This window comes from Pteropus alecto, unplaced genomic scaffold, assembly GCF_000325575.1.
Source record: "Pteropus alecto unplaced genomic scaffold, ASM32557v1 scaffold78, whole genome shotgun sequence".
NCBI lineage: Eukaryota > Metazoa > Chordata > Mammalia > Chiroptera > Pteropodidae > Pteropus > Pteropus alecto.
The window spans coordinates 17,003,536-17,029,039 of record NW_006443124.1 but is presented as its reverse complement, the minus strand read 5'-3'; the positions used below and the strand labels follow the sequence as shown (position 1 = coordinate 17,029,039).

Sequence of the window (25,504 nt, the reverse complement as noted above, 5' to 3'; positions counted from 1 at the left end):
TCTTTCCCCTGTTAGAATAGAACACCCGTGAGAGGAGAGAGTTTATCTGTTTTGTTTGCAGCTGTGTTCACTCCCACCCACAGGATTGATGCCTGGTACACAGGAGGTGTCAACAGTATATCTGGTGAATGCATGATTCTGCCCTTCATGCTTCACCATCATAGCTTCATAACAGTTGGTGAGCACGTTTTTGCTCATCTCTAGTCCCTTTCAAAAATTTCCTGGCTGTTATACAACACAATTAACTTTAAAAAACCATCTTTTCTGTAATTAACTTTAAAATATTACTTTGGTATAACTTGGGAATGTGTTAAGTTTATAAGTTCATTTCAAAGAAGTGAGAATTTAGGATGTTATTGTGACAGCCTATCCAGGAATATGGTATGTCTCTCTGTTCATCTTTCTTTACATATCTAAATAAACTTACTAAAATAAACTTCATAAATAAAAATCAGAGTTTCTTCATGTAGATACTGTACCCTTCTTATTTGGTTTATCCATAGGAATTTGTTTTTTTGTTGTTGCTGTAGTTGCTTTTCTCATGGCTTCTTTCTTTCTCTCAGCTCTGCCTCTTCTTCCTGCCCACCCCCGGGAAGAACTCCACAGGAAGGAAGGAGCAGGCAATGGCTGCTGGGCCTCTGCCATTGGGAGCTCAGGTGAGCTCATTTTCCACTCATTTTTCAATCTCAAACTCGTCGCTCACTCTGTACTCTGATATTATGTGTGGGTTTCACTGAAGAGGACAGGGCTCTTGAGATCTCTGAATATCGGCTATTTTCCACAAAGCTCCCCTCAGTGTCCCTCAGCTCTATTCTCAGTGGCCACTTCCTCATTCAGCTCCTGGTGCTGTTCAAGGGTCAGAAAAGGAAAAACAATCATGTGGAGATGGTCCTGGTGCTTACAGGGCTGTGGACTCTAGGGCAGCAGAAAAGGTCACATCTCTACAAGATGCTGTTATGATGACTGCACGTGAGTCTGATAATAAGAACAGGTACGTTAGGTGCCCAGAGTGTCAGTGTTCCAAGACCTGGAGAAGGGGAAGATCAGCGGGGCAGCCAGGGGAAGCAGGGCTGAGTAGGGATTACGGGAGGGGATGCTGAAATGGATTCAAGGTGTCCCCAAGTTAAAACCCCAACTTTACCATTTAAGAGCTGCGTTGCCTTGGCCAAGTGACTGGACCTCCCTGAAGCATCAGTCCCTCAGGCTGATGACAGAAATAACAAGAGGAACTGAGCGTTTGCCACATCCTTGACACTAAGAATTTCACATGGCTTATTTCATTTAATAATACCTACTTCATAGGTTTGTTGGAAAGTGCAAATGACATGGTGTAAGTAAAACTTGCCCAGCATTGTTCTTGGGAGGTTGAAGGCATGATGCCAGCCAAGAGCTTGGGATGTAGAGTTTAGTAGCATTGACTGGTAGTGAGAGGGAATCAGATACAAAGTGTGGGGTCAGGTGCCAGGAAGGAGGAGTTTGTTTGGTGAAGTGGCAGGTATTGGGGTGGAGGAGGAGTTGGAAGAATTTGGGAGGTTGGCATGAGCAGAGTTTTTCTAGGAAGAAGCAGTGGCCATCAGCTAGAGGACATCACGAAGCGAAAATACTGAATGAGGAATCTAGGGTTTTTTTGGCCCCAATTGCTTTAAAATGGAACCTGCTTGTTTTTACTAGAAGCTGGAATTGGTCCTTCTCTGGAGAAGGAAATAGGTATCAGGGAGACTTGGTGCAGGAGACCTCAAGTTATGTTTTGCCTTACATTTTTCTTTGTCGGGTTAGGCTTACTTAACCTTGTCTGCAGTCCCGAAGGGCTCGTGGTGTGTTCTCTATTCATTAGATCATGTGTTAGGCTTCTCTTAAATATGTCACTTGTTTGTTTATCAAAGGTGCCAGTTTTAAGGAGGCTTCATGAAGACAAGAATTAACTGTTGGCGATTTCTTTGTGTACTACTTTCTCTCCTCGATATTGTCAGGCTCAGTTATAAAAGGCAGCATAAGTCACAAGAATAGTTATTAGAGGAAGGGAGTTTCTAGAAGAGGGGAAGGTTTAAAGGGGAGAAGTTATAAGATTTTGATTGATGGAGGTTGTGGTTTGGCTGTCAGTGACCTTGATTTTATTTTATTTAGTGAAAAAAGTGTTAAGTTGTAAAATCAGCTTCTTTTAAGGTAAAATTTACATAAAATAACCCACTTTAAGTTTATAATTTATTGAGTTTTGGCAAATTTATGCACCAACATAACCACCACCCCGGCAAAGCTATAGGACATTTTCATCACCAGAAGTTGTCCTCATCCTCTTTCGTCCAGGTTCCCCGTCCCCAGCAACCACTGATTTAATTTCTGCATATTTCAGTATATGTAGCCTAAAAACCAGGCCCTGGTTCTACAAACCAAAATACAGTTATCAAAATGATGAAACTTACATCGATACTGTACCAAATTACAAATCTTAGTCATATTTTGCCACAAATGTCCTTTATCTGGACAGGATCTAATCCGTATCACAACTGACATTTAGCTGTCATGTCTCCTGAGTCTCCCCTAGTCTGGAACAGTTTCGCAGCTTTGTCGTTGATGATGTTTTGAAGAGTATGGTGATTGATTTGGGACACGTCAGTGCAGCGTTAGAGCTGTTTCTTTTTTTCATCTTTCCTCTTATTTTCATCTTTCCTGTGTTGGCCAGTGATGTGACTATGACTTGTATTTGCCTCTAAATTTTATCTTCTTTTTCTGCATATAAATATTGGGCATATAGTTATCAAAAACATTTAAGGCTATAAGATATACTCCCCGGTCTCAAATCCTCAAAAATAAGTATGAATGTACATTCTTCTAGCCTTTTTAAATACCTTTCTTACATCTTTTACCCACTTTTATATTGGGTTGTTTATATATAAAAGAAGCCTTTTATATAATGTGGATATTAATCCTTTGCCATAAATTGCCAATATTATTCCCTGTCATTTTCCTTTTCAGTTTGTGTATAACATCTGCTACAAATACGTTTTGAAGTTTTATTCAGTTAACTTTTCCTTTGTTTGGTTTTAGAATCATGCTGTGAGATTCTTTCTGTACCCTAAGATTATATATAAATATTTTTCTACATTTTCTACTAGTTTTATCCTTTTAAATTTACATCCTAGCTGTCTGGAATTTCTGGTGTATAATGTGAGGTTGGAATTTAACTTTCTTCTACATAGTGTCTTGAGGCGTTTCATCGCCCATCCATTCATTGAACAGATATTTAGCACCTGCCTACCGGGTGCTAAAGTGTGTTCTGGATGCTTGGGAGACAGCAGAGAATGAGACAGGTAAGGTCTCTCTCTTCTCCATCTTATCTTCTGGAACAGGGGAGGGAGGACAGCAGTGTAGAGGAAACGTTACTGAAGACACTGCTGAGTGCTGCGATGGCCACATGGCAGCGGGGCAGGGGGTAGCGTGGTCGCCAGGTGGAGCCGGAGTGGCACCCATTTCTGCTGTAGTGTCACTATACTGTTTGTTGTTCAGAATTTATTTTGTTATTTCATAAAGCAAATACTCCCCTTGATTTTCTTTTCAAAATTTTGGTAACTGTACTGTTTTTATACATTTATCCTTATAGTTGAATTTTATTAACTATCAAATTTTATTGACTTTATCAAGTTCCAACAGTAACAATTAAAAAGAAAACCATGCGATTCTGATTTGAAGTCTGTTAAATCTGTATCAGTTTGAGGAATACCGCCCTCTCTACCATTTTTATTCTTCCTGTGAGTAAGAAAGTTACCCTTCATTTTATTCAGATTTCATTATGGCTTTTGTTAACTTTGATCATGAGAATCTTGCATTTTCCTATTAGGTGTATTCTGTGGTTTTATTTATTTATTTTTATTGCAGTTGTGATTGTGATTTAACCGTGATTGTGATTTTATAAAAAAACAAAAATCAGATTACTAAGAATTCTATCTGAAGATATTTTGCTGCTGTGGTGTCTTAAACTTCATCATGATCTTATCTTTATAAATTATACTTTCATCATTTAAAATATTCCTATTTATTTCATTGGCTATCTCACCTTTTCAAAGAATAACAGTATCAAAAGACCCGTATTTTAGGTTTAAGAAAACCCCTTCATGAATGAGATAACTCATGCGGCTGCTTTTTCCCAGCAGCCTGAGTTACCTGTGCTCACTCTGGTGCTGGGGAGAAAAAGGCCTGTTCTCAGTGGGAAGGGGAGAAAAACGGCTTAAGGGATTAACAACAAATACATTTTACAGCGATATCCTTAAGTTTTACCTTAAGTTTTACCTTAGCCTTTTAAAATGCTATTCTGTACTGATAACGCTCAGTGCCTCACAAGCTCGCAGCCAGCAGAGGGATCCACAGCACATCCCATGATAAAAGACAAACTTAGGGCTCTCACAAGGGCTCTATATGGAAGGGGACGAGAATCCATGGGGACCAGCATGTGGCCCGTTCGATCCTGAATTTGGACTTTTAATTTTGCCCAATATACTATCAAGGCAATTTGTTGGAAAAAAAAAAAACACGGATTAATTTTTGGAAGGAGAATGTCATATTTCTGATCTGTATCTTCTTTCATAAAGAAGGGGTGTATGTTTTGTTTCCACATACATTTTACCCAGTCTGATGTTTCTCTGCTCTTCTCCCTGCTTTCTTCTCATTTGCAATTGCCTGCTATATCTTTTCTCTATCCTGTTTTTTAAACTTTGGTTTATGTTTTAGATACATTTCTTATTTGTGCCACATAACTGGATTTTAAACCAATTTTAGAGTTTTTGTCTTTTAATAAAGTTAACCCATTTATGTTAATTGTTATACATGTATTAGGTCTTTTTCTGGTTATTTAATGATCTATGGTTATTATGCTTTCTTGTTCCATTTTCTTAACAACAAAAAGCTTAGGCTGTAATAAAAAATAGAAGGCATTTATTTGAGCAAAGGAGGGATTGCAATCCAGGGCACACATTCAGGGAGCAATCTAGACTATGCATTGAAGGGAACCAAGAAAGGGAGGGTTTATGAAGGGCAAAACCAGAGGAGCCGTTCTCATTAAGGTCCTCCGTGTAGATGAGCGATCCCCAACCCTTTTGGCACCAGGGACCAGTGCTCTTATGAGAATCTGATGCCTGATGATCTGAGGTGGAGCTGAGGCAGTGATGCTGGTGCTAGGGAGCGGCTGAAATACAGATGAAGCTTTAATTGCTCGCCCACCGCTTACCTCCTGTTATGTGGCCCGGTTCCTAACAGGCCACAGATGGTACTGGTCTGTGCACGACCCAGGGGTTGGGGACCCCTGATGTAGGTAAATGATGTCGGCTGGGTCAGTTGGGATTGGTTAGGCCCATTACGTAAGTGGAGTGTGCTGGTTGTGGAAATAGGTCAGTTCCTTTCAAGGTGAAGAATACAGATCTGGTCACCATGATGAGACCACATGTTCCTGCAGCAATCATGGATCCAGGATGTGTGTGGTCGGCCTTGTGCTGAGTGTAGCAGCAGCTCAGCAACTTAACCACAGCTCCAAGAACAGACATGAGCCGTGCACAGGCCCCTCAGTGGCCTCCAACTCCATTTTAAGTTACTCTTAGCAGTGCTTATTCCATTTTATTTTCTTCTTATCACTTTTGTCTCCTTTCTTTGCATTTGTTAAACTAATGATTTTTCTTGGTTCCTTTTTTCCTTTCATAAAATGGGAATTCTGCTATGTATTTATATCCTACTAGTAGCTACCTTTACTTTTCTTGATAATTGTGATTTTTAACAAGTTTTTGTTATTTTGATGTATTGCTTAGATAAATATTAGTAGCAAATAATGAGGTAGAAAGTAAGAATGAAGTTCGTGCCTCAATATTGACACTTTTCTGGCATTTATAGCCAGTAGGATGTAAAATAGACTAATTCTCTCTCCTCTGCCTATTTACATATTACTGTATTCTCTGTCTCTAAATGAAAATCTTTTCCATTACTTTATTTCTATTACCTATTCCTTACTTCTTTCCATAATCCTATTTCTCATCTTTTTCACAAAAAGTTTGAAGTAGCTCCATCTAGCTGCCTCTGATCCCTCCCATTTATTCTTTTATCCACTGCAGGATGACTTCTCCCTTCCTCACTGCTGAAATTTGCTAATTTTCGAATCAGTAGTTCTCTTTTCAGTCCTCATTCTCTTGACCCACACCAGCTTCTGAGAGTGCTCACCATTCCCTTGTCTTTGAAACTCTCTTTCCCAGTCTGTCAGCCCCAAATCTCCGTGCCCCCAACCCCAGCCATCTTGCGCTCACCCTCCTGCTTGCCAGGATGCTGGTGTCCTCTTCTTGGCCTTCTTCTAACAGCATTGGGACTTGGGTGGTTCAAATCCCAGCTGTGTGGTCTTGGAGAGGTTATTTAACCTTTCGGAGCCTCAGATTCCTCATCTATAAAATGATGACTTTAGAGCTCTCAGTCCAGCAGGTTATCACATGGATTAAATGGGGTGAGGCGTGTGACTTTCCTTTTAGGGCAGAACTCAGTACAAACATGAATTGTCATTTATGGTGACCACCACTCAGTTAGTGCTCGCTCCTTGTATTAGTCAGGGTTCTCCAGAGAAATAGAACTAGCAGCATATGTGTGGATAGATAGGAGAGATTGTGAAGGATAGGCTCATGCAATTATGGAGGCTGAGCAGCTCCCACGATCTGCCACCTGCAGGCCCAGGAAAGCCAGTGCAGCAGGTTACTGCAAGCCCAGGGCCTGAGATCCGGGGACTGATAGGGTCTGTCCTGGTCCATGTCTGAAGGCACCAGAACCAGGAGCAGCGACGTCTGAGGGCAGGAGAATGTGGCTGTTCCAGCTCAGGCAGAGAGCGTGTTCACCCTTCCCCTGCTTTTGTCCTGTTTGGGCCCTCAGCAGGTGGCATGGTGCCCAGCTCACTGGGGAGGGTGATCTCTTTTACTCAGTCTACCCATTCAAATGGCACTCCCGTGCAGAAACACCCACAAATAACACTTTACTCCAGGTGGGCTCACTTAGCCTAGTCAAGTGGACATAAAATTAACCATCACACTGGTTAAATAGACATTGTGTTTCTTGTGTTTTACTTCCTAGTCTAAGGGCTACAGAACAAGGCGGAAGTGGCTCTATAAGTCTCAAATGCCATTCACAGCAAGCTGGATGTTTTATTGGTTCCCTCACAGACCAGCCACATTTTAGATTTGTCTTGTTTGCACGTGCTTTTCCCCTGGTAACGGGATTCCCACTGGATGGTAAGGCCTGCAGCTCCGTGTGCTGCCTTGGCAGCTTTGAGCCTCATGGGGCCCCCAATTCCTAGGGTGAGTTCCCCTGCTCCCCAGACATGCCCCCGTCCAGAGGGAAAGGTCCTACCCAGCTGGTTCCCCACCAGTTCACCTTTTTAGTCCTCAAGCTGACATATTTTATCTCCCTCCGAACCCATGGAATTATTCAGACAGGCCAATCATGTCTTCCGGTGGTAACCAAGAACCACTGCACCCTCTTGTCATCACAGAGCCTGCCTCCCACAGCTCCTGCAGGTTCAGGTTTCCCGGGCTCTTAGGGGTATGTGACCAATAACTGCCGTCAGGCTCTGCCACGCAGTGCCGGTGTCATGTGTCCTGTCATCTTGTGCTGTTCAGTGCGGGCCCCCTCCCTCACTAGCGGTCAGAGCAGCCTTCCGTGCTGTACTCATCCCTCCCTTGCATCGACACTCCTTGTCCTTATATGCCAGAGTACTTTCTGTTATCTCTGTCTCTTATTAGCTTGTGATAATATCCATTTTTGTTGCAGCTGTTTAGTTTCTTTTGGAGGATGACACATTTTTCTCACAGATCTCTTTATCCTGTTCCTCTAATGCTGCTTGTTTGTTCATGTCCCTCACAGGATTTTATTGGCATAATCCTTTGTTGAGCAGGAATTTATAGTTTCAGGAGTCAGAGACATTCAAGGATGTGTCTGGATTTCACTTGCAAACCGTGGATTCATTTAGACGCTGTTCCCAGGAAGTTGTACGGGGACACAATGCTGGAGAACTACAGGACTTGGTTTCGCTGGGTAAGGACTTCTCCTTGTCACTCATCTTTCCCCACCTTCTGACATCTTGTACAGCCTCCAAAGTTATGAACTTGGATTTGAAATCCTGATACTATCAGGTGTTGTTTTAGGGTAGTTGCTGGGTGTCCTCTCTGTGCAGGTGAAAGGTTTTTCTGTAGAGAACTGAAAAATGGGAAATTTCAGAAGCCACATTTGTTTGTTTGTTTCAGAAGCCCAGAGGGGATGTTATGGATAAGGACCTGTGTGGGAAGTGGCTTTTAACACTCAGTTCAGAACCCAAATTTAGTGTCTTTCCCCCTGAGCAGGCATCAGCTTTCCAAACCAAATGTGATTTCTCAGTGGGAACGAGAAGAACTGAGCCAGGTGACAAAAGAGCTTCCAGGGTGCATCTCTCCAGGTGAAGTATCAGACTGCAAAGACTTGCTACATGAGTGCGTCACCTTGGGAAGAAATCACTTCAGAGATCCCTGGGTCCCTTGGCGGGATCTGCCTGTTGATGTGTGTTTTCCTCTGCATCACTGATGCCACCCACTTATCCTTCTTAGGTCTCACCTGCGTCCTTACCTTGGTCACACGTTATGTGGGTTAAACGAGTCACTACGTTTGTATCACACATTGATTGCCTGGAATGTACTGAACATTCAGTAAATGTTAGCAGTCATTTCCCCTTCTGTCTTCATCTGAACTCCGAATCCATGTTTCTCTCTCTCGCTCTTCTTCATTCTCGTTACTCATGAGTCTTTCTTCTCAGCCATAACCTATATCCATAACTTCCTGTCACTTTTTCATTTAAACATTTGTCAGCTGTTTTAAAGGAAGCTAACATTTCTCTTCCTCTATTTTGTATAGGTGTTGTATAGGCCTTCATTTAAAAACAAATGAAACTGACTTTGGCCTTGTTATTGATATTAGTAACCTTATATTTTATATATTTCTTTCTTTTCTCGCTCCTAAATTTTTCGTCTGCACCAACCACCTGTTCAATCCCATTCTCCTTTAAACATTCAGCACTCCTTAATCTTTATTATCTGTGATATTATTCCCTCTCACAACTGAAATTGTTCTTTTAGATATTATTACTGACTTCTCTTTGAAAAAAATGTATTTTACAGCCTTACATCTTCTCTACTCAGTATGAAAGTGTTGATCACATTTTTAAAATTATGATAGGCAAGTAATTTTTGATCTCTGCGTAGTGTACAGCTATCTAAATACAATGCAATAAAAGAGGTCAGTAAAATCACATTGATAGGAAAAAAGTAGTCTAATGAATATCACTGCTGGTTTCCAGTAAGCTTTCTAAAAAAACAGGATTCTAGAAGAATCACTGGGTCAAAGGATACACACATTTGTATACCTGTTGCTACATATTGAACAACTTTGGCTATTATGTTTTTTAATGCTAATTATATATAAAATGATCCCTTAGAGATTTAATTGCCTTTATTACAGACTTTTGTTGATTTGATTGCTATTGCTATTTGTATTTATTTTTATGTAAATAACTTATTTATTCAACAGATGTTTTTGAGCACTAGGCCCTGTTCCTAGCACTAGAAATACAGCAAGCAAAATAGGCAGTTTCCACTTGGAGTTTATAGTTTAGTGAGGGAGACAGTAAATTAATAAAGAAAGAAGACAGGGACAGGAAAGGAAGGATGAAGGGAGGGAATGAGTATTCAGTGCAGGGGTCCCCAACCCCCGGGCTGCAGACCGGTACTAGTCTGTGGCCTGTTAGGAACTGGACCACACAGCAGGAGGTGAGCAGCAGGTGAACGAGCAAAACTTCATCTGTATTTGCAGCCTCTCCCCAGCGCTAGCATCACCACCTCAGCTCCACCTCAGATCAACAGGCATTAGATTCTCATAGGAGTGCCGGTACCTAGTGCCAAAAAGATTGTGGACTGCTGCAACAGAATCACAATGCTATATGGAAAACAAAGCAGTGCCCGGGAACTAGGAGAGCTGACAGTGTTGTTTTATAGGGGCTGTAGGGTGGGCCTTACCTCTGAGATGACTGTTGAGTGGCTTCTCAATGTGAAGGGCCCTGTAGGGGACACTGGACACAGGGAACAGCAGAGCAAAGACCTGCAGGGGTTGCGTGGCATTGTTTGAAGGGGAGAGTGTGAGGAGATGTGAAGATTTTCTTAAACTTTGTCTTTCAGTCCTTCCTTGAAAAAATTTATTTCAGCTGCCATATATTTTTTCTATGAGCCTTCTCATTCTCTGCGTGTTCCTTCTTTAATAGCTATTTTAATGTATGCATGAACTTCTCTTGTCTGTATGAGGATATTTAAATTATTTTGTGTTTTTTGGAGGGGTCTATGTATGCTGCATTTTCCCCCTTGTTCCCCAGATTATCTTAGTGGGTTTATAGATCCCTTTTTCATTATCCCACTGTCATTCCGATGGGTTTTCTGGAAGCAGCAGAGGCAAACACGTGTATTCTTGATACTGTGTTTTCCTCTCCCACTTTTCTACTTGTCTTCAGACTTTTCCATCAGGCTGCATCCTAAAGATTCTTTACTTGTTCTTGACTGCATTTCACACTCTGTTTTCCTTGTCTCTTTGAATGTCTGTCTAGCCACTAGTGTGTGGGCTCATGGAGTTGTCACGATTGAGCTTACTTTTCTTTGTGTTTCCTGCCTAGCACATTGCCTGCTAGAGGAGCTGTTTAATATATGTTTATTTAGTGAATATTGACATCAAGTAGCATTTTTAGAGATCACATGAAAATACAGATTTGAGCATTGTAATCATGTGTGACGTTCCTATCAATCTGTATTGTTATCAGGAAGAGTGAAGGATATCAGGGGAAACAGCAAGGATGGAACCCTAAAGGACAAGAACAATGGGAGCCACAGAAGTTCTAGCACAGGTGACAGGAAGAGGGGTCAGAGGAGGGGGAGAGAATTTAGGGGAGCTGGGCCGCAGGGAGAGGGAGAAGCGGAGGGCAAGTGCAGCAGGGCAAGGTAAGAGGTAAAGAGTGGCCTTTGACCTGGGGAGGGCACTTTGGTGCTGAGGAAAAAGCGCTGGGCAAGAAGAGTAAACAGAAAAGACAGACTATTATTTCAACCAGGTTAACTCCAAAGGGAAATAAAGGGCAAGAGCTGAAAGAAGTCTGAGGTAGTGCACCTCCGATTTATCTCTTAGCAAGAAAGAGACCTGAGAGTATGTACAGGACAGAGTATCTGCTAAAAGGAGAAACAAAAGGCCGAGGAGAGTTGGGGGAGAGCATGGAAACAGAAAACATGGTAATGTGTGAACTCCACATCTGTTCTTTCCAGATTTCCTTCCATGTTGCTGCCAGATTGAGCTACTGTTTAGTCTTATTGTCCTGTCCAAAATCAAGACAAAGCATTTCTTGAGTGTTGCACTCAGCAGTTCCCCAGTCACCATCTGATGTGCTCATCATATCAGTCCCGCAGGGTACGTATCGTTAGCTGCTGTCACAGTGAGAGAAATGGACTCAGAGAGGTGAAGTCACATGCCAGAATTGGAACACATGTTTTGTTTGTTTTTATCTGAGTTAACTGCTAATTGTAAAAAAATCATGACTTTCTTTCTTCGCCTTGCTTTGACTTCTTGTTTCCTAATGTGTATAGTAAAAATAGAACTACTACATCCTGGCCTAATATACTTTTCTTTTTTCCAACTTTTAAAAATTAAGTTTATTGGGGTAACATTGATTAATACAATTATATAATTTTCAGGTGTACATTGTAATTGGACATCTGTATATTCTATTGTGTGTTTACCACCCTAAGTCCAGTTTCCTTCAGCTACCATATATTTGATCCTCTTTACCCACTTCACCCTCCCCCTACCCCTCTATATTTGACTCCCTTTACCCCGTCTACCTCCCCGCTCCTTCTGAGCCTTTACCCTCTGGTAATCACTAGTCTATAGGTTCTTTATAGAAATAGTTTGTCAATCTCTGACCTAGTTTGACTATTCCTATGTCATACTGGCGAGTAGTAACATATAGTGCTTAGAGTATATACACACAGTGTACCCGACACTGAATCCTTATAGACATTGCCATATACACATGTCATATCTTAGTGCTTTATTTAATAATGGTATTATATGAATGCATGAACAAATATTATGATTTTTAATTCAAATTTGCATATTTGACGTCTACATTTTATTAGAGTTCACATCATAACTTCAGTGAATCAGTAGGCAGTCTTTCTATAACTGATTTTTCTTTGAATAGAACTTTTATATACATACTTTTTTCTCAAATATAAATTTATGAAGTTCAACTGCTTCACTTTCAATAGATTAGAAACAATAACAAACCTGTTATCATGTACTATGTTGCTTATTGAGTTATACTATTTAAAAATGTTTTCAGATAAAATAATTTTTTGGTAGCTCATTGTGGTTTTGATTTGCATTTCCTAATAGCTAGCGATGTTGAGTATCTTTTCATATACTTGTTGGCCATTTGTATGTCCTCTATGAAGAAGTTCCTGTTCAGGTTCTCTGCCCATTTTTTGATAGGATCGTTTGTTTTTTTGTTGTTATTGAGTTGTATGAGTTCTTTGTATATTTTGGATATTAGGCCCTTATCGGAGGTGTTTTTTGCAAATATATTTTCCCATTCAGATCTGTCTCTTTACCTTGCTGACTATTTCTTTTGCTGAGCAGAAGCTTTTTAGCTTGATGTAGTCCCATTCATTTATTTTTGCTTTTACTTCCCTTGCTTTTGAGGTCAAATTCATAAAATCCTCTTTAAGTCCAAGGTCCTTGAGTTTAGTTCCTCTGTTTTCTTCTATGCATTTTATTGTTTCAGTTCTTATATTCAGGTCCTTAATCCATTTTGAGTTAATTTTGGTGTATGGTAATAGACAACAGTCTAGTTTCATTCTTTTGCAGGTGGCTTTCCAGTTTTCCCAGCACCATTAATTGAAAAGGCTTTCCTTTCTCCATTATTTGTTTTAGGCTTTTTTGTCAAAAATTATTTGCCGATATAAATAGGAGTTTACTTCTGGACTCGTGATTCTGTTCCACTGGTCTGTGTGTCTCTTTTGCTGCCAATACCATGCCATTTTGATTACTGTCGCTTTGTAGTACAGTTTGAAGTCGGGCAGAGTGATGCCTCCAGCCTCGTTCTTTTTTCTCAGAATGGCTTTGCCAATTTGGGGTCTTTAGTGCTTCTATACAAATCTGATGATTTTTTGTTCTATTTCTTTAAAAAATGCCAATGGGATTTTGATGGGGCTTGCATTAAATCTACATGATGCTTTAGGTAATATGGTCATTTTAACTATGTTGATTCTTCCAATCCAAGAACACAAAATATCTTTCCATTTCTTTGTATCTTCTTCAATTTCTTTTAATAGGGTCTTGTAGTTTTCATTATATAGGTCCTTCACATGTTTCATTAAATTTATTCCTAGGTATTTTATTCTTTTTGTTGCAATTGCAAAACGCATTATTTTTAATATACTTTTTAGATGATTGTTTTCTTTCTCTGTGCTAAAGTTTTCATGTGTATAGTTGTTGAGTGCTTTGTTAGATTTTGCTCTTGTATCAAAACTGAGTAGAAAACACAAATTTAGAACTGCTATTTCTAGAGACAGTATTATCACTAGTAAACGTGTTCATGTTGAAACAAAGATGGAAATTATTAGTAATGTGGAAGCAGTTCGTGATTAGCCTTTAATCAGTGGTCATTAGACTTAAATCAGTTGATGATGTTTGGTTATGAAAGAAACAAAAGTTAAGGACATGTATAAAGTATTAGAAATCTGTTACCAAAGAGTGTGCCTAAAAACGAAGGTAGAGAGTCTATAACATTTAAAGCTCTCCAGGAAGCTACCTTTAACTACCCCTCAACACGGAAACCTATTGTTTGTGTTTCATATGTGATTTTGTATCATTCTAGAGGTGTACTGGGTGATCGTGTGTGTGTGTGTGTGTGAGAGAGATACATATGTATGTATACACACAGAATTTATATTCCATTGGAATCTCTGTCTCCCTTCATGCTAACTTGAGTCTCACTCGTGTTTAGTATAGACACGTGTCCTTGTTTCCGTTACTAGGAAAGCTGACCTACATGACTACAATAAATGTAGGCAATGCGGAAGTTCGTTCATCGTGGCACAGGGCAGCGCATGCCTTGGCAGCAGCACTGGCCATTCCTTCCATCTGGGCTGCTCTCCCTGCAGGCCTGGAACTCCCTCCTTAGCCCCTAAAATCTTGGCTTCAATGGCACTTTTTCAGTGAGGCCTTTCCTGAAGACTCTATTTAAAATTACAAACCTTTTTCCTCACCTGTTAAATTCCCTGTTTCCGTTTAATTCCCTTTAATTTTTCTATAAGGTATACCACTTAAATACTAAGTATTTTACTTATGTTGACTGCCTTTCTTCTTCTCACTAAAATATAAGTTCCTGAAGGGCAGACATATGTTTTACTCATTGCTATAGCCTTAGAACCTGGAGCAGGTTCAACATACATTTATGGAATGAGTGATTTATCATGTCCAGGTCAGTCTGGCTTCTGTATGTAGGATGCATTGTAGGGCAGCAGGGATTTAAGTAGGAAGTCCAATCAGGTGACTATTGAGGGAGTCTGGTTGAGTGGAAAGAGTAGCTTAAATATTTGGGGATGGAAGAAATGTAATGAGCGAAAGGAAAGAAATCAACTTGTCCTAGAAGAATGGGGACTCCTGCCCAAGCCCCACACCCACCCCAATACTCTGCAGGCTTCTACTACAGACAGTCCCAGCCATAAATACTGAAAGACCTGTGCTTTCCCAGACCCCTGGTCCTGGGGACTCTTGTTCATATCCTGACAAGTACCAAACGATATAAATCCTAGAAGTTAACGAGGCACTGTAAGACAATATGGGAGTATAGGTTACCATTTGAAAGTCCTGTTTAGGAAAAAAGGAAAGGAAGAGAGAGCTATATAATTTTTAACACAAAATAATAATGGTAATAATAACAGTTAAGAATCATCGAACCCTTGTTATGGCCAAAGACAGTGCCATGTGCATTATAGGGTCCTTATTCAATGAAATAGCAAAATGGCACAATCTGAAGTGTTGTCCAGGCCTGGAAGAGCTAGTTTTTCACCGTTAGTGCTCAAGTTCTAAGCCCACAGTATTTCACTCATTCCGAGTAAAGCCACCCTAACAATTTTATGTTTTCTAGAGAGGCAGTTATATAATTAGAAAAACAAAATTTCCTCCCCTCTCTATTGTCTAATTACTCATACTTTTGGAACAATAATAGCAGTAATAATAAATATCTTTTCCTTGATTCTGTTATTAATGTGAATTCTTCTAGTGTTTTATTTTTATACTTGGTACAGTGTTAAAATTTTTGGTTTTGGATCAGGATTGAGTGTTGAATTTTACCAAATACTTTTGAAACATTTATCAGGCTGAGCGTATGTCCTTTTTCCATGGTCTATTAATATGATATTAAGAGATTCCTAATAGTGAACATTCTGGAATTCCTAGACCAATCCTTTGTTCAAATTGAATATTTAAGTAATATTTCAGGAATGGTTAGGAGTACTGTAATTACTGAATTTTCATATTTAAGAATGTGCTTTTGCTTTCTCTGTACATGAATAGAGTACTGGCCTGTTGAATTCTTGAGTCACATGTGGGTAACCTATTTTTAGCCTATTTTTCTTAAGCAGTAACTCTTCAGCGTTAACTTTTAAATTAGGTCTCTAAATTCCATGAAGATATAACAAATCTTATTAAACTTTTGGCAGTACATAGTGTTTCAACTTAAAATGATTAATATTTTCCAACATAGCAAACATTTTGTTCTCATTTGTTTTTTGAAATGGTATATATAATGTGTAAAATACACATTATTTAACAAAAACCTACATATTCTAATGTAAATACTATAAATATTAACTAATTTTTGTTTTTACATCAACACTGTGAGATCATTACCATTTAACAGGTGAGAAAACTTGAGGACAGATATGTTAAGTAACCTGCCCAAAGTCACACAGCTAACAGTGTCGTGGATCTCAAATTTGAGCCAGGTAGTGTGGCTCCAGACTTGTTGTCTTAACCATTATGACATACTGCTTCTTTTTATAGTTCATAATGATGAAGACTAATGAACAGGAAAGAAATTAAACACACAAGCACTAGAACCCAGAGTAAGAAACAGAATATCACTGGTGTCCTCACCATGCTGTGTGCACCTCCTCATCCACACATTCCTACCTCTCCCTAGGATGCGACTTTTGTAGTAATTTCCTTCCTTTGCTTTTCTTTATAGTATTGCCATCCATAAATGAACCGCTAAACAATATATTTACTTTTAGTCTGTTTTTAAAGTTTATCTAATGGATTCTTGCTATATGTATTTTTCTGGGACTTTGTTTGAATTATTTAATTCATTCATATTGACAATATGTAGCTTTAGTCTATTAATTTTAACTAGTCAGTTCAGGCTGGTATAAGAGAATACCATAGACTAGGTGGCTTAAACATTAAATATTTATTTGTCACTGTTCTGGAGGCTGGCAGTCTGAGATCAGGGTGCCAGCGTGGTAGGGTTCTTGGTGAGGACCCTCATCCTGGTTCACAGACAGCAGCCTTGCTGTGCCCTCACATGATAGAGAGCAGAGAGGAAGCAGGTGCACTAATCCCATCACAAGGGCTCCACCCGCATGACCTAATGACCCCACAAAGGCACCGCCTCCTAAATTATCCCATTGGGGATTTGGCATCAACATAAGAATTTTGGGGAGACACAAATATGAAGTCCACATTTACTATTGTCAGTAATTCCTTTGTATAAATATTTGACAGTTTATTTATCCATTCTATTAATGATGGATATTTGTGTTGGCGTCCTTTTTTTTTTTTTCGCTATTGTGCAATGCTACTTTTAAAATTATTAATTGTGGTATACCTCTGCAAGTTAGACTTAACCTATGTGTGTAGACCTATTAGTGGGCTTGCTAAACCACCCATTCAGGTTTCCTTTTATTAAGTGCCTATTCAAGTCTTTGCCAATTTTTCTAGTGAGCTTAGTGTTCCACAGACATTGTCTTCCAGGTCTAGGTACTAGTTCTTCATGAGTCATTGTTACAAATATCTTTTTAATTTTTTTTAAATTTTATTTTGTCTTTGGATGACTGGAAGCATGTAATTATTCTTCCAATGTTTATTCTCCCTTTTGGTTTTTTTGCTGCTTTTATCTTCCCATTCTGTTTATATTTAAACATTTTACTTCTTAACACTCTACATAGTTTCCAAACTTAGTATTTTCTGCATATCACCTGTGAGTGGAGGTGGTTCTGTCTGGAGTTTGTGTTTGTCTGACGGTGTGAATGGGTCCCATTTGCCCTTTGTGTTTTTCTTGGTTATACTCTAAATGTTCTAAGGAAACTGTAATTGGATAGCTGGATATGATAGTGAGGCGGGACAAGTGGCTGCCTCTAATGTATGTGTTGTCTCTTATTTTCATACCTGTCTGGATAGGTCTTCTCTGGTTACTCTGATGTGCACGTGTTGGAGGAAGATCCAGCTTTGCTTACCACTTTTTCTTTAATGTAAGCAGATCAGGTTGGAAGGAGGTGGTCCAGTTAGTGCATACCCCTTGCCTCACAGTAAAGCCCTTGCCCACAGGCCTGTGGTCTCCTGGTTCAGTGTTGATATCTGCTGTTGACTTGATCATGCTGACAACTGGATTCTTAAGTTGTAGTTTCCTGCCCTCCACCTCTCTGCCCTCAGGCCATCTGTCGGGCATAAGATACGGGGTCTGAGAGAATGAAGTCTCAGTGGTTCCCCTGTTATTTATGGTTCACTTTCTTTCCCTTCTTTCCAGTTGTCTTCCTAATTGTAGGGACATCTTCGAAAGCTCTCAGATATGCCCTATAGTTACTCTGTTTTATTCTCATTCCCACCTTATACAGTTTTCAGTCTCCCAGCACAGAAACCAATGTGCATTTGAATTTTTTATTTTTTACAGACTGCGAGACAAGACTTGAAACCAAAGAGCCAACTCTAAAGCCCAACATTACTGAAGATTTATCCTATAGGGTAATAATGGAAAGGGAAGGTCTCTGGCATTCTTCTTTAGGGAAAACCTGGGAATCTGATAGTTGGTTAGAGGGGCAACAGAAAAACCAGGATAGACTTCTGGGTCAAGTGGCCTTTACCCAAAAGGAAACCCTCACTGAGAGGAGGGTATGTGGAGGTAATGAATTTGAAAGATGTTCCAGTCAGTGTTCAATCATTGATAAACAACAAAATACTCCTGGGGGGAAAAGGCCTTATAATCAGAATTCACATGGAAAAGATATCAAACAAAATTCTGAATTAATTAAAACTCAAAGAATGTTTGTAGGAAAGAAGATCTATGAATGTAATGAATGTGGGAAGGCCTTCGGCCAGAGCTCATCTCTTCTTAAGCACCAGAGGATTCATACTGGAGAGAAACCCTATAAGTGTAATGTATGTGGGAAGCACTTCATTGAACGCTCCTCCCTTACTGTACATCAAAGAATTCATACTGGAGAGAAACCCTACAAATGTAATGAATGTGGGAAAACCTTCAGTCAAAGCATGAACCTTACTGTTCATCAAAGAACTCATACTGGAGAGAAACCCTATCAGTGTAAAGAGTGTGGAAAAGCTTTCCGCAAGAATTCATCCCTTATTCAGCATGAAAGGATTCATACTGGAGAGAAACCCTACAAATGTAGTGAATGTGGGAAAGCTTTTACCCAAAGTATGAATCTCACAGTGCATCAAAGAACACATACAGGAGAAAAACCCTACGAATGTAATGAATGTGGAAAAGCCTTTAGTCAAAGTATGCATCTTATTGTACATCAGAGAAGTCATACTGGAGAAAAACCCTACGAGTGTAGTGAATGTGGAAAAGCGTTTAGTAAGAGCTCAACTCTTACCCTGCACCAACGAAATCACACAGGAGAAAAGCCCTACAAATGTAACAAATGTGGGAAGTCCTTTAGCCAAAGTACATACCTTATAGAACATCAGAGACTTCATTCTGGAGTAAAACCTTTTGAATGTAATCAGTGTGGAAAAGCTTTCAGTAAAAATTCATCTCTTACTCAGCATCGGAGGATTCATACTGGAGAGAAACCTTATGAGTGTATCGTATGTGGAAAACACTTCACTGGACGATCATCCCTTACCGTACATCGGGTTATTCATACTGGAGAGAAACCGTATGAATGCAATGAATGTGGAAAGGCTTTCAGCCAGAGTGCATACCTTATTGAGCATCAAAGAATTCATACTGGTGAGAAACCCTATGAATGTGATCAGTGTGGCAAAGCCTTCATTAAGAATTCGTCCCTTATAGTGCATCAGAGAACTCACACAGGAGAGAAACCCTATCAGTGTAACGAATGTGGGAAAGCCTTCAGTCGGAGTACAAACCTTACACGACATCAGAGAACTCATACATGAAGAGAGTTTTTATTGGACCCTTTACCATGATTAACTCTTCAGTGATAATCAGATTAGTCATATAATGTAGAAACCTAATAAATGTAACAGTCTTAGGAATCTTTTAGTTGAAGTATATTATACCATATCAGATAATACAAACCACTGCAGAGAAACCATATAAAAGTGGAAAGATCTTGATTGATTCAGAAAGTAAAACTTTGTCAGAAGGTTTAAGTAGCTGACACTCTAAACAATGAGGATTCATGCTGAAGATAAGTTCTCTTGTATCATGCTGCAGATTCTCCAGTGGGCATCAGAGACTTCACACTGGAGAGAAAATGTGAGTGCTTAATTGGACAGCCCAGAGTCCTGGTATATAATCTGATCTGCCACTAACCTGGTCAAGCCACCTACTTTCACTGAGTCACAGTGTCCTAATTTGGTAAATGAGGGATTTTGGATTTAGAAGGTCTCCGGGATCCCTGTGAGCTCTGAAAAGCTACAGACCTATAAATATAATGAATGGTGGGATATCCTTGATCCTTTACCATGTTATATATGTTATGTAGATGCTCCTATTCCACAGTATGGTTTCTCTGGATGTTGTGACTTAAAATTTTCTACCTCTCAATCCTCTTATCCCTCCAAGTTCCTCCCCTTCTCCTTGAATTATTTTCTTCCCTAAAATATAGGCTGGTTGCTACTAGATGATGGAATAATTGTACAAATCTTAAGGCAATAGCATGCTGTTTTGAATTTACAATTAACAGTCATTAAATTGTTGTTAAATAAGCTAATTATTTAGAAGACACTATAACTTAAATATAGTCTTTAAGTATATAGGATTGAAATGCATATCTTTGTATCATACACTGTCAAAGGAAAATGAAAATAGGCTAAACACTAATAGACATGAATGTCTAACTTATTAACAAAATCTTTAACTCAAAACCTATTCAGAACGATCACATGGACATTTTATGGACCTATAATTAAGATGGTAGGTAAGACAATTTCATTTATTTCACACACATTTAATAAGTGCTAAATATGTGCTAGACACAGTAAGAAAATCAAAATAATATATTCTTGTTTCCCAAGTTTTAAACTGAGAAAGTGGCAGTGGGATGGGAGAAGAAAAGAAGAATTCAAGCAACAGTGAGACAGAATCTAGATAACATAGTAACTGATTAAATGTGGGCATGTGAATTTATTTGGGTAGGTAGGGATGCCATAATTAAAAACATAAAGTTGACCAATTTTGTGGGGGAAATGATGAGTTCAGCCTGGGGGCATTTTGATGAGTCTGGATATCCAAGTGAGACTTCCTAACGGGCAGCAGAATAAGTAGAAGGACAGTGATGGAAGGCTGCTCCTGGAGTACAGTAGTCCCCCCTTATCTACAGCTTTGCTTTCCACAGTTCCAGTTACCCACGGTCAACTCAGGTCCAAAAATATTAAATGGAAAATTCCAGAAATAAAACAATTCACATTTTAAATTATGTATTGTTCTGAGTAGCATGGTGAACTCTCGTGCCATCCCACTGTGTCATCACCTCACTTTATCACATTACGTAGGCATTGTATCATGTCATATCACAAAAAGAGTGAGTACAGTATAATAAAATATTTGGAGACCTCATTCACAATTTGCTACAGTATATTGTTATAATTGTTCTAGTTTATTATTATTGTTAATCCTTTACTATGCCTAATTTATAAGCTGAACTTTATCATAAGAATGTATTTATAGGAAAAAAAACATAGGACATATAGGGTTCTGTATTATCCATGGTTTTGGGCATCCAGAGGGGGTTCTGGAGCATGTCCTTCATGGATAAGAGGGGATGGCTGTACTGTTATTGAGTGGGGAAATGGAGGAAATGGAATCAGTAGAAGCTGAGGGGAAACAGCCAAGAAAAACATAAAAAATATCAGAAGAAGGTGGTGGCACAGAAGTAAAGGGAATTTTAGCACAGGGACAGGAATAATATTTCCAAATGCTACAGAAGGTTAAAGTAAGATAACAATAGAAATATGGCCTTTAGTTTTTGTTATTTGATAACCTCTGTAAATTTTAGTAGGTTGAAGAGTGAGTTAAGGGTTGAAAGAGACTTAGTAGCGTGACTGGGAAAGGAAAGTTCAGAAAGATAACTAGAGGGAGACAGAGAGGGTAGAGCTATCAGAAGAGCTTTGGGCTACACATAATAGGCCAGTTAATAATGGCTTACAAACAGATAGTTTATTTCCTCACATAACAAATCTGGAGGTGACTGGCATTTGTTCAGAGACAAAATAATTCAATGTCTTGAGTTTCATGGTGTTGCCATCATGATCACATGATGGCTTCCGTAGCTTCAGGTAAAATATCTGTGAAAAGTGCTGACTTAGCGAACAATCTGCTAAGACTGTGTACGTGATTCCAGGTAGAAGAATTCACGTTTACTACCTAAAAGGGGCATGGAGTGTTGAATGGTGTGGAAAGGAAGGACATGCAACTTAACATGGGGAATAAGATCTGGAGCACAGGTAGAGGCCATGGGAATCTTTCTCCAGGGAGAAAGAGACTGTCCATGGGGAGAGCTGGTGATCAGTGATGTGAGCAGAGGATGTTTGTGCGTGACAATGAAGGAAGTTCCCAATGGATTCTCAGTGTTTGGTCCTTGAGCAATTCAGTCTCTTTGGGCTACATGACCTCTAAGTTTTAATTATGGAGTGTGAACATCAGAGACAGAATGAAACTGAATTAACTATCCTCAGAAATAGATTTCAAATAATATCTCCATTATATCCAGTTTCCTCTTTTCCCTTCACTTATTTTTTCGTTTTCCTGCCCCATCTCAAGAGACAGGAAGGCGAAGAAAAGAGGCAGAGGAGAAATGGGTAGAAAATAGATGAAAATGATAGCACAATAAAGGCTCAAAAGGAAGGCGCAGGACAAGGTTGGAGAGGAAAAATGAAGTTATTGAAGCATAAGGTGGATGCAGTAACTCAAGATTGGTAAAATATTGACCCATAGAGGGAGCATCAAGGGAAATGAGTCAGATAATTGGAGGTTTCACTACTATTTCAGGAGTCTGGGAAGCCTTAGGCCCTCCATGTGTGGCAGCCATTCTGGGCAACGACTAATGAGGACAACCTTTGCACCCTTCCTCTATCAATAGGTGCAGGACTCCTGGCTGCATGTGCTAGATATCAGACCTTGGGCAGGACATTGGACATAATGATGCCTTGGTTTTCTCATTTGTTAAGTGTATAAACCTCAGCTTTGGATTACAGATAACTAACGTAAAGTGCTTATAAAAGTGCCCAACATGTAGTTAGTGGTCAACGAACGTTTTATTATCATCCTCATGTACCTGAAAACAGAATAATACCCAAACTTCTTAGTGTGACGTCCAGAACCCTTAATTATCTTTAAATGACTAGGCTCTCCAAACAGATACCTTGTAGAAGGGTTATGTAATGGAATCTGTCCCTCCCTGGACTGCTAATAGCCTAACAGGTTTCCCTGTATGCCCTCGAGCCCCACCAGCCTGTTCTCCTCACAGTTGACCAGTGATTTCTGTCAGTGTGCTCAGCCATGTCACTATTTTGCTGAACCCCCGTGGGTGGTTTCCATCACAGATTAAATCCAGAGTTCCTACAATGGCCTCAAGGCTTCTGGTTGCCTCCGACCTCATCCCATCTCCCACTCTCCCCAGTTCACATGCTCTCCGTTCTGGTCCTGCTAAGCCTCAAACTCATCAGCCCTTCTCAGGACAGCGTTCCTGTTCCCTCCTCAGATGGCTTGTTCCCAGGTAGGCAGGTGGGTTCCTCCCTGTCTCTATTCCATTCTCTATTCACATGTTATCTCCTCAAAGAAAACTTCCCCAAATGCTACTTATAATTAACTCCCATTGCCCGTCACAGTCTAAATCTTAACACGGCTTCACTGTGTCATCTGTACTTGGTATTTTGTTTTATTGACTGCCTCCCTGAGTAGAATTAAACCTGCGTGAGTGCAGAGTTTTCACTGCTATTTCTCTAGCCCCTAGACTAGCGTAAGTGCTCCAAAAGTGTCTGTAGAATGAAACTGTCAGTAAAACCCAGGACAGAATGTTATGCTGTCACATAAAGTCACTGACATTGCTTCCTAAGAGTTCCCTGACAAACCTCAGGTCACATTCTTGGATGTTTTTTCACCACGGACAGAGTTAAAACCCTCTCATCTTTCCTTCCTGAGCTTCATGAAAATAAGTATTCAAAAACACCTAAATATTTCGAAGTTGGATGTTTCTGAATGTCACCTCATTCTTGCCCACCCCTGATAATACTGTAGACAAAAACAAATACCACTTTCTCTAAATACCACCCAGCTGTCCAAGAGAAAGCCTCCGTGGCATCCAGGCTCCTTCTTCCCCTGATAAGTCGCGGAGAACCAAGGCTATTCTCCCTGCTCGACGTATCTAAGGCGCCGTACCCTCGACTGTCGAGGCCACCGCCCAGGTCCCTGCCACCATCCGCTGTCCTGAACCGCCGCGGCAGCCTCCGCACTCGTCTGCCGGCCTCCAGCCCGACACTTGTGTCCTCCCCGCCGTGCACCCAACTTCTCGCCGAACCACCACCGCGCGGCCGCCAGCCACACTGTCAGTATCGTTTGCGTCCCCGGGGCCCGAGGCGCAGTCTCGGCGGGGTCCTTCCTCTGGAACGCGCCTTTTCGGCTTCTTGCCTCCTACTCTGTCCTCGGAGACCGCCTTCGATCCGCTCTCCTCACCAGATCAGGCGCCGCCCCCCGCCCCGGACTGACTTCCCTTATCCCGCTGTCAACTTTCCGCTAGTCTCCATCTTCTTGGGCGTGTTTTCAAGGCAGAGCCCGAGTCTCAGCCTGACCAGAACGGAACCAAAGCCGCACCTGAGGGTTAGCCCACCGGTTGTTACCTGCATGACGGCACGGCGAAGCCCCGCCGAGGCCCCTGGGAAATGTAGTTTCAGCGAGGCAAGCCTCTAGGGGAGGGGTTTGAAAAGCGGGGCCCTATCTGCGCAGGCGCGCAACATTTTTCTCGCTGCGGGTTTGCCATCTGGGAACTGGTCTGGGAAGCAGAAGCGCGCAGCCTTCGAACTTGTGGGGATTCAGCTCAGCGGTTCCCAGGGCAACGCGCAAGCGCAGTTCATACTCGGGCTGCCGATTCCAGGTCTTTGTGTTCTGCAGGCAATGTGGCGGTTGCGATCTCTAGCCACCGGCAGGGGCTCCTCGCAGGGCAACCCGGTGGTGACCAGCACGGTGGCCAGAGCCTTATCTGGAGAGCGGGAGCGGGCGTGGGTGGTCGCGCCCGGGGAGAAGGACGGAGGTAGGTCTGGGAGGTAGGTCTGGGTAGAGCTCCGTTCAGGAGGAGGCTGATCTGGTTCCTCAAACTTACCGGGATATATAGCTAAGGTTTGATTCCAAGAAGAGGGAGGACGACCGTGTGTGGGCTTTTGGGTTTCGAATCCGAATCTGTCAGTGCTGGTGGAAAGCGCTGTCAGGGCTTCTGGCGCGTATCTTGGAGCCGACCACCGGAAGCCCGAATACGCCCAGGGGTAGATGCTCTGGGTGGGGTACGGAGCCCAGTCCGCGGAATCCTCCCCGCGGCCACCCCCCTGTGTACCTAGCAGAGCAGAGGGCGGTAGGATGGGCTGGGTTGTGTGAAGCCTCTAACCAACCCCCCGCCCCTCACAAGCAAATACACTGCTTGCCCGCGCACCTTTGACTCCAGTTCACTTAAACTAGGCCCCAGAGAAGGAGAGGCGCGAGGCCAGGGAAGGGCTTGGCTTGAGAGACGTCGGCAATGAAGATCCAGCCTTCCTAGTTTCTTTTTTGAGGAGGAAGACGACCCTCCTTCCGCACTTCCTCCACTCCTCTCCCAGAATTAGGCAGCTGTCCAGTGAGGGGACACTTCTCTAGAGATTTCAGCATAACTTAAGGGCAATGGCCGGAGAGTGGGGACAAAGCATGAGAACTGGGGCAGGAGGGCAAGTCAGTGCTTTTAGTATATGGAAGGGAAGATGCGGA

The 25,504-nt window shown here is 41.1% G+C and overlaps 1 protein-coding gene across 1 annotated transcript in view; it reads left to right on the top strand.

Annotated features, from left to right (window-relative positions):
* Positions 1 to 25: 25 nt before the first annotated feature.
* ZNF454 (zinc finger protein 454) overlaps positions 26 to 25,504 on the top strand; it is a 49,413-nt gene continuing 23,934 nt past the window's right edge. The window contains 6 exon segments of the mRNA XM_025040616.1: positions 26 to 178; positions 564 to 656; positions 18,020 to 19,496; positions 23,209 to 23,273; positions 23,927 to 24,237; positions 24,665 to 24,803. Of these exon segments, the coding sequence (XP_024896384.1) occupies positions 133 to 178; positions 564 to 656; positions 18,020 to 19,496; positions 23,209 to 23,273; positions 23,927 to 24,237; positions 24,665 to 24,803 (2,131 nt within the window). The 5' untranslated portion in view covers positions 26 to 132.